Source organism: Dipodomys merriami, unplaced genomic scaffold (assembly GCF_024711535.1).
Source record: "Dipodomys merriami isolate MVZ:Mamm:240054 unplaced genomic scaffold, mDipMer1.0.p SCAF_5, whole genome shotgun sequence".
In the NCBI taxonomy this organism is placed as follows: Eukaryota; Metazoa; Chordata; class Mammalia; order Rodentia; family Heteromyidae; genus Dipodomys; species Dipodomys merriami.
Window position 1 is genome coordinate 55,283,918 of NW_027206068.1, and position 14,252 is coordinate 55,298,169.

The 14,252-nt window shown below is 37.4% G+C and overlaps 1 protein-coding gene across 4 annotated transcripts in view; it reads left to right on the plus strand.

Moving 5' to 3' along the window:
- Positions 1–14,252, plus strand: part of Ptprz1 (protein tyrosine phosphatase receptor type Z1) — a 170,289-nt gene that overhangs the window by 117,951 nt on the left and 38,086 nt on the right. For 2 of the 4 annotated variants that reach the window (XM_069996644.1, XM_069996645.1), the window contains exons 11-13: positions 1,948–1,994; positions 4,028–7,574; positions 12,981–13,125. In XM_069996644.1, the coding sequence (XP_069852745.1) occupies positions 1,948–1,994; positions 4,028–7,574; positions 12,981–13,125 (3,739 nt within the window). The remainder of the gene's footprint in view (positions 1–1,947; positions 1,995–4,027; positions 7,575–12,980; positions 13,126–14,252) is intronic. The other 2 variants (XM_069996647.1, XM_069996648.1) reach the window with 1 other exon arrangement.

The window sequence follows — 14,252 nt, forward strand, 5'->3', positions numbered from 1 at the left end:
AGCTGAAGAGCTGAGGGACAGTGCCAGACCGAAAGTTCAGGCCCCACGAACAACAATAATAATTAAGTTGTCAAAAGCACTAACTGTGGAGGCGGCCAATGGCTCAAGTATAATCCTAGCTGCTCAGAAGGCTGAGATTTGATGATCACAATTCAAAGCCAGCTTGGGGAGGAAAATAAATGAGACTCTCTTATGCAATTGACTATAGAAAACAATGTCTAAGTGGTAGAGAGCTAGCCATGAGCAAAAATGCTCTGGGACAGCACCCAAACCCTGAGTTCAAGCCCCATTATCAGCACACAAAAATATATTAACTTTAAATCATGGCAATTGGGTGCATTTTCAGATTTTGCTGAAATTCCTCGGGGAATAAAATTCATGTGTAGAATTATATTTTTAGTTTAATATTTATTAATACCTAGTAATTTTCTAATACAACTAAACTCAGGACAGTTTTCAAAGTCAAGTCTTGATATGGTAAATATATAACATCAGCTCAGTTGATGTTAAATATTTATTCTACATCAATGCATTTCTTTTAAAGACATGTAAATACTTAAAGCATAGAACATAAACATCATCAGGGGGCTGGGAATGGGACTTAGTTGTAGAGTGCTTTTTTTGCATGCATTAGGCCCTGGGTTCACCATATAAGCAGAAAAAGCCAGAAGTGGTGCTGTGGCTCAAGTGATAGAGCACAAGCCTTGAGCTGAAGAGCTGAGGGACAGCGCCCAGGCCCAGAGTTCAGGCCCCACAACTGACCAAAGAAAAAAAGCATCATCGGAGGTTGGATACATGGCTCAATTGGTAGAAGGCCAGCCAGTGAACAAAAGCATAAGGTACTGAGTTCGAGTCCTGGACCTATTTTTAGGTCCAAAGCATCATCAAGATGGTGCAGAGCACAAACTTTAGAGATGGAATGAGACTTAATAAAAGCAAAAACAATAAAAAAAAAACATTATCACAATATTTCTCAAGCTTCCTAGCTTCCTAATAACCCAGGCAGAGAAAGACAGAGAGATTGTCAGTATGGCTACATTCCTTATTAGAGAATGAAAACCACCTCTTAGCCTTCCTTAACAATTGGTGACAGGTCTTTTTTAGTGCCCTGAGATATCCATGTACTGAAAATAAATTGATTCTGTTAGGGAAGAAGAGACTTCAAAGAAGCTAGTTATTGAAGTGTTTTTGTTGTTGGCATTAGCTAAGGTTCCTTTGGGAGAATGCATAGGAATATTTCCACCCACTGCTTCCTGCTGTCAAACTGATCTGGTACCTGCTGGAAACTCCATTGTACCTGATGGGGCGCCCTGTGTATAAATATAAACACAATTCTCTGGCCCAGGGGGTGGGGGTGGGAGATGGGAAGGGCTGGGAAGGGGAAACAAAGGAGGAAGCAGCAATGCTTGATAAGAAATGTACTCATTATCTTGCCCATGTAATTGTAACCCCTCTGTATGGTATTTTCACAATTAAAAAAAAAAAAAAAAAGAGTGAAAAGAGCATTACCTAATCCTCACTGAGAAGAAACTAAGGATAGCCAAAGAAGAAAATGGATCCTACAAATTTTCCAGAAAATAGCATTTCCCCAAATACACTTGCATCCATTCTAGTAAGGATGATGAAAATTACTTGAGTGTCTTTCTACTTAGTTATATCGTTTTCATTGGCTTCCTTTACTCCCTGGTTTCAGTGACAAAGGGAGGGTGTGGGGAAAGGAATTGGAGTGGAGACAAATAATCAGTGTTTTGAATGGAGTTGTACGTAGGTTTATGTGGTGTTCAGTAGTGTTAAAATTCAATTTTGAAATTTTCATTGTTTTATTTAAAGCTCATAGTTTTTGTTGCTGTTATTGTTTTACTTTTCCCTCTTTTTAGGCAAAGGCAAACCCACCAGGCTGAAATAGCTAAATAGCAAGTAATAATCATTTTGTTTTTTATCTTATAGAACTTGACCTTTTTCCAGAATTAATTGGAACTGAAGAAATAATCAAGGTATCATCCCATTTTATATGCAAATATTTTACATGTTAAAGTCTATTTGGAATAATTTCTTATACTTTAGGTATTGTTATGTTAACTAATAAAAGTTAGTGTTGGCTTATTCATTGTTGGATTACTTGCTAGGCTTTAGAGTTGTATGATTCCTGTGTAACAAATTGGAAGATACTTTGATTGGTTTAATACAAAAAAAATAGAGATAAGGAAAAACAACTAGTGAACTTTAAGCCTAATTTTGCTATGGTTTATTTACAAATAAACAATGGTTGATAAATTTGTAATAAATATGTAGCAAAATCAAGCCTATATATTTTTATCATTTGATTTACTTCCATTTGGGCTATTTATATAATAAATGTGAGTTGCTAATGCAGTGTTCCCCAACTAAATTAATATTTAAGAATCTGTATAAATTTTAACATTTTCTTAATTTTTAATGAGAAAAATGATTGTTAAATTAATCGTATATTTTATCCTAAGCTCAAATAATGATGTTCTACATAGCTGAAATTATGCAGCAAGCTTAGCTCTCTGTTTGATATGAATATATGCATGTGTTCATACTTCTTTGAGCATACTTGCTTTGAGATTCAGAGTCCTTTTACTGATGTTCGTCAAGTTCTCCTTGACTGACTTGCTCTGTTCATTTCTTCTTCTTCAAGAGACACAGCCAGAAAAGACCTGTTGTCTTGGACGATCCAGTAGATAACAGCCCTAAGAAATGGTTGAGTGCAAAAAATACTGAAAAAAGCATGTCCTGCAAGGACTCAAAAATACTTTATTTGGCCATTTAGTTTTCTAAAGAGGATGACTATATGTAATGTAATATTCACAATTTTACACAGAGAAAGAAGATAGAGGGAGATGGAGAGAGATGGGGGAAATGGAGGAAGGGGGAGAAGGTATGGGTTGCTGTTGACTTCTACTCAGAACACTACCAATCCATTGCAGTGACTTGAGTAGACTGAAAGCTCAGCTGCCTGAATAGTAATAATAAAGAACAGTTAAATAGAAGCTATAAAATACATAGTGTTAATAGAGAATTGGGCAAAAGGAAACAGAAAATCAGTTTCACTAGAATCATATTTTGACAAGTTGACTTTAAAATATCTGCTTATATTTAAAGAAGAGCATATTAAAAACCAAAGGAAAAATCAAGTAGTCCTTTAGTTACGTAGTACATACTACGTTCAATCTGTAAAGACAACTACAAAGTATCTTACTTTGGGGGGGGGTGTGGTCAGTCGTGGGAGCTGAACTCTGGGCCTGGGCACTGTCCCTCAGCTCTTCATCTCAAGGCTAGCTCTCTACCACTTGAGCCACAGTGCTATTTCCAGCTTTTTTCTGCTTATGTAGTGCTGAGGAATCAAATCCAGGGCCTCATGCATGCGCGGCAAGTACTCTACCACTGAGCCACTTTCCCAGCTCCAGTATCTTACTTTTGAAACTGTCAATTTAGTAGTCTCAATCTAAAATATAATAGGCAACTATAAATAAGGTATTTGCATTAAGTTTAAGTAGTTTTCCTAGAGGATAATGGTTATACAATAGAAGCATGATGAGTCCACAGAACAGAACAGAAAATAGTATACAAAATAGTATTTAAAAAGAGAACAGAATAAAGAGATGAGAAGAGAAAGAATAGAATCTTAGCCTGGTGGTGCATTTCTGTAATCCCAGCTGCTCAGGAGATGAAGACTGGAGGACTACCAGTTCAAGACCAGCCTAGTTAAAAAAAAAAAAAAAGTAAGAAAGACCTTATCTCAAAAACAAACAAAAGGACTGAGGCTATGGTTTGAGTAGTAGATTACTTACTTAGCATGTATGAAGCCCTGGGTTTGATCCCTAATACTGAAAATCAAAAGTTTCCAAGACTCTACAACCAAAGAATAGCAGTGTGCGTGTGTGTGTGTGTTTGTGTGTGTGTGTGCAAGTGCATGTGCATGCACACATGTGCATGCATGTGTGTGTTTATTAAGTTTTTTTCTCTTATAACTTTATGTTCTGTTTAATCGTGTTTCCTAAAGGAGGGAGAAAGGAGAAAAAACACTGGAGAAGACACTGTTGCAAATCCTGGTAGAGATACTGCCACAAACCAAATAAGAAAAAAGGAACCCCAGGTTTCTACCACAACTCACTATAATCACATAGGGACTAAATACAATGAGGCCAAGACTAACCGATCTCCAACGAGAGGAAGAGAATTCTCTGGAAAGGTCTATGTGCCTAACTCATCTTTAAACTCCACTGCCCACCCAATCATTGAACTCGACACAGAAAAGGAACTGTCTTTGCCTTCTGAGACTGTGACTGAACTCCCACCACAGACTGTGAATGACGGCTCTAAAAGTGTCCTCATGTTCCCCCAGATGAACTTGTCTGGGACTGAAGAGTCTTCAAACACAATTCCTATCACAGAATATCAAGAGCTGTCTACTGACCTGGGAGAGGAAGAGAGCTTATTGACTGATTTCAAGTTTGATGCTGGAACTGACGATTATTCAGGCTCCAGCCCAACGCCATCCACCAGGCCGTTCTTCTCTGAGAACATATCTCGTGGATACATATTCCCTTCAGAAACCCCAGAGGCCATTCCCTATGATGTCCTTAAGCCAGAATCAACAAGGAATGCTTCAGACGATTCAGCTTCATCAGGTTCAGAAGATGCACTGAAGGACCCTTCTATGGAGGGCAGTGTGTGGTTTCCTAGCTCCCCAGATGTGACTACACAGCCTGATGTGGGTTCTGGTAGTGAGAGCATTCTCCAAGCCAATTACACTGAGATGCATATGAATGAATCCGAGACCACAGCTGAGTCCTTTGCTTCAGGCCCCGTGGTGTCACAGAGTCCTTCAGCCACAGATGTGGAGATGCCACGTTATTCTACCTTCACCTACCTCCCAACTGAGAGAATGCCTTATGCTTTCACTCCATCTCCCGGGCAACCTGATTTGGTCCCCACGATCAACATGGTACACTCGCAGACAACTCAACCCATGTACAATGGTGAGACACCTCTTCAACCTTCCTACAGTAGTGAAGTCTTTCCTCTAGTCACCCCTTTGTTGCTTGACAATCAGACCCTCAACACTACCCTTGCTGCTTCAAGTAGTGATTCGGCCTTGCATGTTGCGCCTGTATTTCCCAGTGTTGATGTGTCATTTGAATCCGTCCTGTCTTCCTATGAGGGTGCACCTTTGCTTCCATTTTCCTCTGCTTCCTTCAGTAGTGAATTGTATCGCCATCTACATACAGCTTCTCAAATCCTCCCACAAGTTACTTCAGCTGCTGAAAGTGATAAGATGTCCTTGCATGCTTCTCTGCCAGTGGCTGGGGGTGATTTGCTATTAGAGCCCAGCCTTGCTCAATACCCTGATGTGACGTCACATCAGACTGCTGCTCCTGCTGCTTCGGAGACATTGGAATTTGGTAGCGAATCCGGTGTCCTTTATAAAACGCTTATGTTTTCTCAAGTTGAACCATCCAGCAGTCATGCCATGATGCATGCACATTCTCCAGGGCCTGAATCTCCTTATGCCTTCTCTCATCATGAGGGCTCCCAACACGTCCTCTCTGTTCCTTACAGTTCTGCAATACCTGTGCATGATTTTGTTGATGTTTCTGATCAGGGTTCTTTCCTTAGCAGCGCTAGCTATGTATCTATGAGTAGATCTTCATTTATAACCCCAACTGCGTCCTTACAGCAGCCTACCCAAGCCCTCTCTGGTGATGGGGAGTGGTCGGGAGCGTCCTCTGGTAATGAATTTATTTTTCCTGACACCGATGGGTTAACAGCCCTTAACATTTCTTCACCTGTTTCTGTAGCTGAATTTACATATACAACATCTGTCTTTGGTGGTGATCCTAAGCAGCTTACTAGAAGTGAAATGCTAAACGAGAATGAGACTGAACTGCAAATGTCTTCTTTCACTGGGATGGCTTACCATTCTGAAAGCACAGTCATGCCACACATGTACAATAATGTAAATAAGTTGAATGTGTCTTTACAAGAGACCTCTGTCACTAGTTCTAACATAAAAGGCACACTTCCAGCGTCTCTTGCCTATCCAGTCACCAAGGGTCTTGAGCATGAGATTAGTCAAGCTCCAGAAAATAACTTCCCAGCTCAACCTTCACACAGTGTAGCTCGAGCCCTGGGTGAGATTTCTCTGAAACCTGTGCTCAGCACAAATGCAGAGCCCACATCCTCTGACCCTGCTTCTAGTGAAGTACTATCTCCTTCAACCCAGCTCTTGTTCTATGAAGCCTCATCTCCTTTTAACACAGAAGCATTGCTACAGCCTTCCTTCCTGGCTTCTGAGGTTGACACCTTGCTTAAAACTGCTCTCCCAGATGTGGCTAGTGCTCCGGTATTGGTTGACACCCCCAAAGTTGATCAAATTAGTTCTACAGTGTTGAATCTCATGGCATCAGATTCTGCTTCAAGTGAAAACATGTGGCACTCTATAGCAGTACCGATATCTGACGTATCGCCTTCTTTTAATACGCCCTCTGCCTCACTGCAAGGCTTAACAGTTTCTTACCCACGTGAGAAGTATTTGGGGCCAGTTTTGCTTAAAAGCAAAAGTTCCCAGCAAGTGGTGCCTTCTTTGTTCCAAACTGCCCATTTGGAGACTAACCAGGCCATTCCCCCGGAAGGAAGGCATACATTTGTCACTCCTGTTTTGTCAATTGATGAACCAAGTGCACTTAAAACTAAGATGACATATTCTGATGAAGTATTCGCCTCCACCAAAAGTTCTGTGGCAGAGGAGGGATTTGCTGTCACTCCAACAGTTGTTTCTGATATGCTTGTATCTGCTGATGGTTCTGTTCCTGTAGGAAATGGGTACATTTCTGTTCCAGCTGTTTCTCCCAACAGAGATGGGGCTATGGCCACAACCAAGTTCCTGCTTCCTTCTACAGCTACTTTTAAGCTGATTCATAGTGCCAGATCTGATGCTGATTTAGTGGGTGGTGGTGAAGATGGTGATGACGATGGCGATGATGATGATAATGCTGATTATGATGATGACAGAGATAGTGATGGCTTATCTACCAATAAGTGTATGTCGTGCTCGGCCTATAGAGAATCACAGGAAAAGGTAATGACTGACTCAGATACCCAGGATAATGATCTTGTGGATCAGAATGACCCAGTATCATATTCCCTTTCTGAGAATTCTGAAGAAGAAAATAAAGTCGCAGGTGTAACTTCAGACAGTCAAACTAGTGTATACGGAAGTCCTGGTCTATCACCACCCACAAATACGCTAATCCAGCAGCCCAGCGATGGCAAGGAAGACAGTGACATTCAGACTGGTAGTGCCCTACTTCCTCTTAGCCCAGAATCTAAAGCCTGGGCAGTTCTGACGAGCGATGAAGAGAGTGAATCAGGGCAAGGTGCCTCAGATAGCCTTAATGATAATGAGACTTCCACAGATTTCAGTTTCCCAGATGCTGATGGGGTCTTGGAAGCAGGTGACTCAGAAATCCCTCCCGGATCTCCACATCAGTCCTCCACATCATCTGTCACTAGTGGGCACTCAGAAGTGTTCAACAGTTCAGAGGCAGGTTAGTTATGACCGAAAGGATAGAATGAAACGTGGCGATCCTCTTGCTATCAAGGTTAAAATAGAAGGATTGTGGGAAGATAGAGATGTGTTAAAACAGCAGACCATTTTGGTTTAAATCAAAACTTTCAACAAGTCAATTTACAGCTTTTAAATTAGGATTTTATTCCACAATTTGGAAGTGAATATTCAACATATTTGCAATCTTTACTTCAATTCTTTTCAAAATCCGCAAGTGTATTGTATAGATTGTTGATGGTTATTTTAAAGTCTGCCATTTGTGTGTAGGAGCAATGACATGGGCATAATATGTTTTTCATATGCTGGGCGGTTTTTTTGGTATGCTAAACTGTTTTGAGATTTTTAGTTATAAGCTAATTCTATGGAATTAAGAGGTCTGATCAAAGCACCTCTGTTGCCACATTGGAAAGGGACTTAGATACAGCATATTCACCTCAGCTTAGGAAGCTTCTTTTTTTTTTCAAGAAAAAATAATTGCTAAGTTTTGAGAGGCGATGGAGAGGTTTAAAACAAAGGTTCTGATTCAAAAATTGTCATTCTTTGAATCTCATAGTGTTGCCTTAAGAGGGCAGTGTAAACCAACAAAACACATTTTCCTTTGTGTTTTCATGCGTACTGTGCCTTTCTCAGTTGAGTAATAGTCATTTATATGCATAATTTGTATAGGCTTTATATGACAAGATGTAAAACACTAGCATATTTTATGTAGAAATGCATTTCATTTGTTACTGTGTCTTATGCAAATTGGTTTATTAGCCAGATGTTTTCTTAGGACAGATTACTTGCAGCATATATGATACAGATGTATGCTTTACATACTGATGGGAAAGAAATGGAAAGTTTAATTTTCTTAAGCATATGAAATACTAGATAAGTTTATGCAACTGTTGATAAGAATTTATAACTTGCTTTTATTAAATAAGATGTTTTTAAAATAACAATTAAAATATTTTCACCTTAACAGTGCAAAAGATGAGCTAATGTAATACCTTATACACCTATTGCATAAAAGTGAGTCGCTATGGTTTTGAATATAGATCAATATCATTAGGATATTTTTCTTCTTTGTTATTTTTATCTTTGAATTAGTTGTGTATTATTCCCTCAGTGTAGCAATTAAAAGTTATATATTTCGATAGACAAATTTTCATTTCTGTATTCTGATTTGATACTCATTTAACATTACATTTCAGATTAAACATTTAAACTCTGATATGTGAAAATGAATACTGAGTTTGTAGGTCCATATAGTCTTTAGTGTTGCCACATATGGATTGTTAATCTGTCCTCAATTACAATACCTTTCAGAAATCTTTTAGATTTATTTTAAAAGGAATTAGAAATCTATCCGTCTTTTGTGCTAGTCACATATTAATATATTTACTAGATTGTGCTATAATAGGAAGATTGTATAGATATATAAACCTATACTTTTTTTTTTTTTTGGTCAGTTGTGGGACTTGAACTCTAGGCCTGGGCGCTGTCCCTCAGCTCTTCCACACAAGGCCAGTGCTCTACCACTTGAGCCACAGCACCACTTCTGGTTTCCTGGGGGCTAATTGGAGAAAAAGTCTCATGGAATTTCCTTCCCAGGCTGGCTTTGAACCTCGATTCTCAGATGCCAGCTTCCTGAGTAGCTAGGATTACAGTCATGAGCCACCAGCGCCTGGCCCAAACCTATACTTGTTTACTGAAGCAAAACATTTCTCTTCAATATCCTAATTAGATTTATTTAAGTGTTAAGATTATGTCCTCCCACTGATGAGAAATCAAATGAATACAACATCCAGCATCATGAAGTAACACAATTAATGAAGTAAATAAGACTAAGCAAGCTTAGGGGAAAATACTTGGTTATTTATGTATCTGTATCTATCAAAACCACACTACCCACTTACTGAATACTCTCCTTAGTCAGAAATTTATAGCTTAGGGTATATTTCTAACAAGTACAAAATTGACAAGATATGTAAAACTAGGGATTATATTAAAACTTGCAACATATAAATGAGTACAGACTGAAACATACTAGATTCCCTGATCCAGGATTCATAAAAAGTAAATACAAAACTAAGCCTGGAAACATGTCATTTGTGTCTGTATCTTAGAAAATACTTTCATGAATGAGAACAATAACTGTGTGTGTGTGATAACACTGTGTTTGATAACTCTGTGTGTGTGTGTGTGTGTGTGTGTGTGTGTGTGTGTGTGTGTCACTTAATGCCTTTTTTTTAAGTACTGAGGTTTTTGTACTTAGTAGGGTTCTACTGCTGAGCCATACTTTGGGCCCTGTTTCTCAATGGTTATTTTAAGTGACTTACTTTGAGTTCACTGAAATCTGCATAATTTAGGCCTTTGATAATTTTTGTGATCGCATCCACCCACAAGACAGTGTCTCAAGGACTTCTTTCTTTTCTTTTTTTTTTAAATCTCATGTTTGTATCCAAAGACATTTAAAAGCAGTTGTTTTTTGTGTTTTTTTTTAAATTGTGAAAATACCGTACAGAGGGGTTACAATTACATGGGCAAGGTAATGAGTACATTTCTTTCTTTCTTAGACTGGCTTTGAAACAAGATCCTCTGATTCTCATCCTCCCAGAGAATGACAGGCACATGCTACCACACATAGATATGTGTTGAGAAAGTGTCTCATGACCCTTTCTGCCTGAGCTGGCCCCAAATCATGATCCTTCTGTCAGCAGCTTTCCAAGTAATTGTGATTGTTTGACTAGTGTATGTTACAGTTAAGTTGTAATAATTAAATGCTACACATAATATTTTAAAATAATGATCTTGTTTATAAATTTTATATCAGTGGTCATTTTCATTTAGGTACAAAACACCTATTTTAGTTTTGACTAAATGAAAATAAAATCAAGACAACTAGTTGTTCCTCATTGATGCATACAAAGCAACTAGCCAGTTATCTGTGCCTTCATGAGGTATGCCGTCTTATTTAAAATACCTAGGATCTGGGCCCTGGTTGCTCATTCCTGTAATCCTAGCTGTTCAGGAGGCTGAGATCTGAAGATCAGGGTTCAAAGCCAACCTGGAAAAGAAAGTCCATGAGACTTTGATGTTCAGTTACCACTTTGGCTCTGTGGCTCAAAGAGGTAGAGTGCTCACCTTGAGTGAAAAAGCTCAGGGACAGCACCCAGGCCCTGAGTTCAAGCCCTATGACTGACAAGAAAACAAAACAAAATAAAATACCTAGAACTTAGAATATATTACCATAAAATTATCACTTTAACTCCTCAATTGAAAAGCTTTCACATCTCTTAGAGAACTTAAAAAGGTAAATAGAAGACCGTGTGTGTGCTTGTATGTGAGCACAGGTAATGCATGCACCTGAATGTGATGTGTATTTAGAGCACATTGCCTGTTTTGTGTTATATATCTAGTATATATTACACATATAATCACACATATCATGAATATACATGCACTGCATCTATATAACAATATATGTATACCTACATCTTATATAAATGAAGTGTATATGTACGTATATATACACACACACCTATATGTGTGTATATATGGATATATATTGCATTGCTATTAATTTTCTGGCCATTGAAAACCTGTGTGGTTACACACTCTCACTTTGTACATTGATCTACATCATGGACTTTCATGTGTCTGATTCTGAAGATTCAGTGTGGTGGGAGCCCAAAATTTGCACTGTTTTTAGGATCTGTTAACAATATGAACCACTGTTTGTAAATTGCTAGATGCCAAAGACATTACTAAACATAAATATTTTATTACCACAAACTTCTTTTCTGTTGGGATTGTTAACAATAGGAAAACCATGCAGACAATCATGAGTAAAATGACTTTCCTTTTTCAGTTTCATAAGAAAATGTTCATTGCTTTCGCCATCAGTGCACTTCAGTGTCTGCATGAGTCTCCACACCACACACAACATCCATAGCCTATCGATGACCTAACAAAAATAGAATCTTCACTTTTTTCAAGAGACTGTTAACTATGTACAAGTGTCATGTGACATAAAATCTTCCACTTCCTATATAATTTTGTGATTTTTTTAAAAGTCACATCCTCAAATTCCACTTTTTTCCTCAAAAATACATTAATTATAAGAACAAGCAGTTGTGGAAAATTGTTTGTCACTTAAATTCCTTTTATATGTTTTTAAATGTCATTTAAATTCCTTTTATATGAGCAGATGAAGTTCTGTGCCCTATCTGTCATTTTCCCTAGTTACAGACAGAAACTGTTACAATAGATCTTAAGTTTTCTGCACCTAAATGTATTTCAGCACTAGCCACATGAATTTATTATCAGCCCCAATTTTCAAATTGGTAAAAGTTTGAAATTGATTCTGACCAACTTGGGCCACTAATAGACTCGATGCAAAACAGATGTGCCAAACATAGAAAGCAGGTAGACTTTGATGGGGAACTTGAACATAGCTATCTTAGATCTTGTACAGGTTGCAGACAAGATTCTTACTTTGAGGCAATTTCAGCAGAGCAAATTAGAACAGTTCTCATGTACTATTCTGTAAGCTGCCCACTAAACACACCTCCAAGCAGGGGGGATTGAGTGCAGTTCGCCACCAGCACTGTGTTATGCACCTGATTTTAACAACTTGAAGTGTTATAACGACTTTCAAAATTACAGTATAATTTACATGAGAGATCATACAATAGACATTTGCTATTTAAAAAATTAACCCAAAGGATATATTGAGATTTCTTTTAAAATATTGCACCTAGATTTGAAAATAAATAAGTATATACATATTCCTTTTATAAATTATATTTTGTTTATGATAGAAAAAATAGTAAGAAAAATATTCAAAACAACACTAAAGACTAACTTGTATTTTAAAGTATAATAACTTGCTGGATCAAAAGGATATTTTAATTTATAAAGTGTTATGCTAGAATTATTTTTCTTCATAAGACTTTGATGCTGCTAATAATTACCTAATTGAAGAGTTTAAAATAATTATATTAAGATTAATTTTAGAAAAATCAAGACTGTATATGATGACTCAGTAAGTAGTGTTGCTTTTCCTGCTCAGCTTTTTTGCTAACCGGCTTGTTTCCTGATTTTAATACTTCCATTTACCTTTCAACAAACTTTTCCAGGCAATTTTATCCTCACCTCTTGACATGACACCTCCACTTTTCCCAGTTTCTTTTTGGTCTGGCCCTTGGTAATTTTCTTAGCTCTAACAATCTGCTTTACTTTTCAAACTTAAATTAGCTTATAATCATAGACATTCTTTGCATAACAGAGTCAAAATTTAAAGGTAAGTAACAATGAAGGTTGTAATAATAAATCAATTGAACAGTGTTGTGACTTTGCCTTCCTGTTAAATGTCAACTCTCTCAATTTTCTCTGACTACAGAAGCCAGTAATAGTAGCCATGAGTCTCGTATTGGTCTAGCTGAGGGGTTGGAATCTGAGAAGAAGGCGGTTATACCTCTTGTGATCGTGTCAGCCCTGACTTTTATCTGTCTAGTGGTTCTTGTTGGTATTCTCATCTACTGGAGGTAAGTTGAGTGTTTGTTTTGGAAATTTTAACTTATGAAACTGAGATTTTAGCCATATTTCACCTGACAGATTTACAAAGCATATTCAAAATTCATTTTACGCATGAGTCCTGCCATTAATTTATTCAGATAACTAACAACAAAAGCACAAGAGTAAGTGAGTTGATTGTTCTTGTGCTTTAATCAAAGAATTGTGAGGAAAATGAAAGAACTTTGACATTAGTTAATATTTTAATAAGGTATTTTGACAGCTTTACTTTCATATTCATCTAATTACACATTGTCATATCCCTTAAATCTCAGCTTTTTACCAGCTGCTATAATCCTCAAAGTTATTATGTAGGAAAACATAATTTTGGTACAATAAAAATATTTTTAATAACAGTGAATTTGTATAAGACAAAGGTCAACTATGAGTAGTGATAAAAAAAACTTACAGCCTGTTTACAAAGGTAAAACTGTGACAATTAAAATATATCGATATGTAGAGAACAAAGTTAATGACTATAACTTTGAAGGTGTCATTAATAATTCATTGAAAAACATCTAAAGGGCATCCCATCATAACTTTCTTGCCTATCGTAAGCAGCCCACACAACTAATTAGTAGATATACTAGGTATATAGTCGATGTAAGGCATAAAGTTTTCTGTTGGAAAATGGATTTTTGGATGATACCTGGATTCATTTCTGTAAATGAAAAAGGAGCACAACTTAGTGCATTGTACATTTGCTTTAAATAAGAATTTGTTCAGAAGATCTATAGGGAATTCCTTTTTGCTTAGCAGTATCATGATATAAATCCCTATCACTGCTCTCTGATACTCTAAAATATATTTTCCCAGTTTTCCCTCCAAAAGTAACTCTTTTAATCATTGACAATGTGCACGGCGTCTGGTATTACATTACCTAAACTTGGGAAATGTCATGCTTTCAAGACATTCATAATTAGTAAATGTAAGCAATTTTCTATGAAATACAACACAAACCCAAATATATCGCAGTTAAAATCTGATGAACAAAGGATCACAAGAGGCCAGAATGGTCAAATCTGATGTGGCAGAGGATTCAGGAAGTAAGGATCAAGAAAAAGGGCAATGAGATGGACAAAATGCTATGTTGAAAAAC